Genomic DNA, 973 nt, shown 5'->3' on the forward strand with positions numbered 1-973 from the left:
ACGCACACCGCACGCACGCACACGCACACGCGCACGCACACGACATGAGCCTGGCGTGCGTGGCAGGCCTTGTGGTTGCAACTACAAACAACAAGGAAAGAGAGCGAACCCTTCAGTGCGAGATGGGTCTGCGGTGCCTGGAGCTGCTCCATGAGGTACTTCAGCTCGGCCAAGTCCAGAAAGCCCGTACCTGCGAGTGACGTGCAGATACGGAGTGGGACATCAACTGTAAGATTGCGCAGGATGCACCGTGGCAAATGGGGGGGGGGCTTAAGTTGACATACCAGAGGTGTTGTACTTCTTGAAGAGGTCCTCAAACTTCTTGAGCTCAGGGATAGAGAACTCCTTGAACTCAGTGCGAGCGCTCTGGAAGGAACGGGCAAGTGTGGTCGTCATCTTCTGTGTTGTTGGGGAATGAAAGAGCTTGTGGCGAAGAACGCATTTTTAATTACGTCTACCAAAAGAAAGAGACACGTCAGGCGGCTGCCGGCCAAGCAAAGAGCGAGCTCAAACAACCACCCTCCTGCATGAGACGAGTGGTGAGTTGAAGAGCGCGTGAAACGATCGTCCAACTGAACCGGAAGAAGTGAACAGCTGAAGCGAATGAGCGGGCAAAAGATACTCGTCGGAGAGCTCGTACGTTACGACGCTGTAGCGGCTGAAAGAGTGGAGAGGACCGCAGATGGGGTACCAACAGCGCACCAGATCGTGCGGCGCCAGTCCGTAGTAGCGTCCCAGGGCGGTGCGTGCACTTAGGGTGGGCAGCGAAGCGAGTAGGTGGGGGCGACGACGAAAGCCGGTGCTGGCGCGTAGCCACGAGTTGGTGTCCCAGTCGGTCATTACCTCGACGAAGGGAAGATCCTGGCTACGCGCCACGTTGCTGACGAGCTCGTCCGCAAGCCAGTGCTCGATGCGAGTGCTTGTGGCAGCGCCGATACTCGAGGAGACGTGGAGAGATACCGTGTGCTTGGTC

At 57.5% G+C, this 973-nt stretch overlaps 2 protein-coding genes across 2 annotated transcripts in view; both read right to left on the bottom strand.

Annotated features, from left to right (window-relative positions):
- Positions 1–396, bottom strand: part of ACA1_023390 (ALG3 protein) — a gene marked incomplete at both ends in the record, with an annotated part of 4,414 nt that extends 4,018 nt beyond the window's left edge. The window contains 2 exons of the mRNA XM_004337892.1: positions 110–190; positions 285–396. Coding sequence (XP_004337940.1) covers positions 110–190; positions 285–396 — 193 coding nt within the window. The remainder of the gene's footprint in view (positions 1–109; positions 191–284) is intronic.
- Positions 397–507: 111 nt separating this feature from the next.
- On the bottom strand, positions 508–936 carry ACA1_023700 (uncharacterized protein; the record flags this gene model as incomplete). Its single annotated transcript, XM_004337893.1, has 1 exon — positions 508–936. A coding segment is annotated over one exon (429 nt), but the record flags the coding sequence as incomplete, so codon positions are not given.
- Positions 937–973: the final 37 nt, after the last annotated feature.

This window comes from Acanthamoeba castellanii (assembly GCF_000313135.1).
Source record: "Acanthamoeba castellanii str. Neff unplaced genomic scaffold scf7180000084436, whole genome shotgun sequence".
In the NCBI taxonomy this organism is placed as follows: domain Eukaryota; phylum Discosea; order Longamoebia; family Acanthamoebidae; genus Acanthamoeba; species Acanthamoeba castellanii.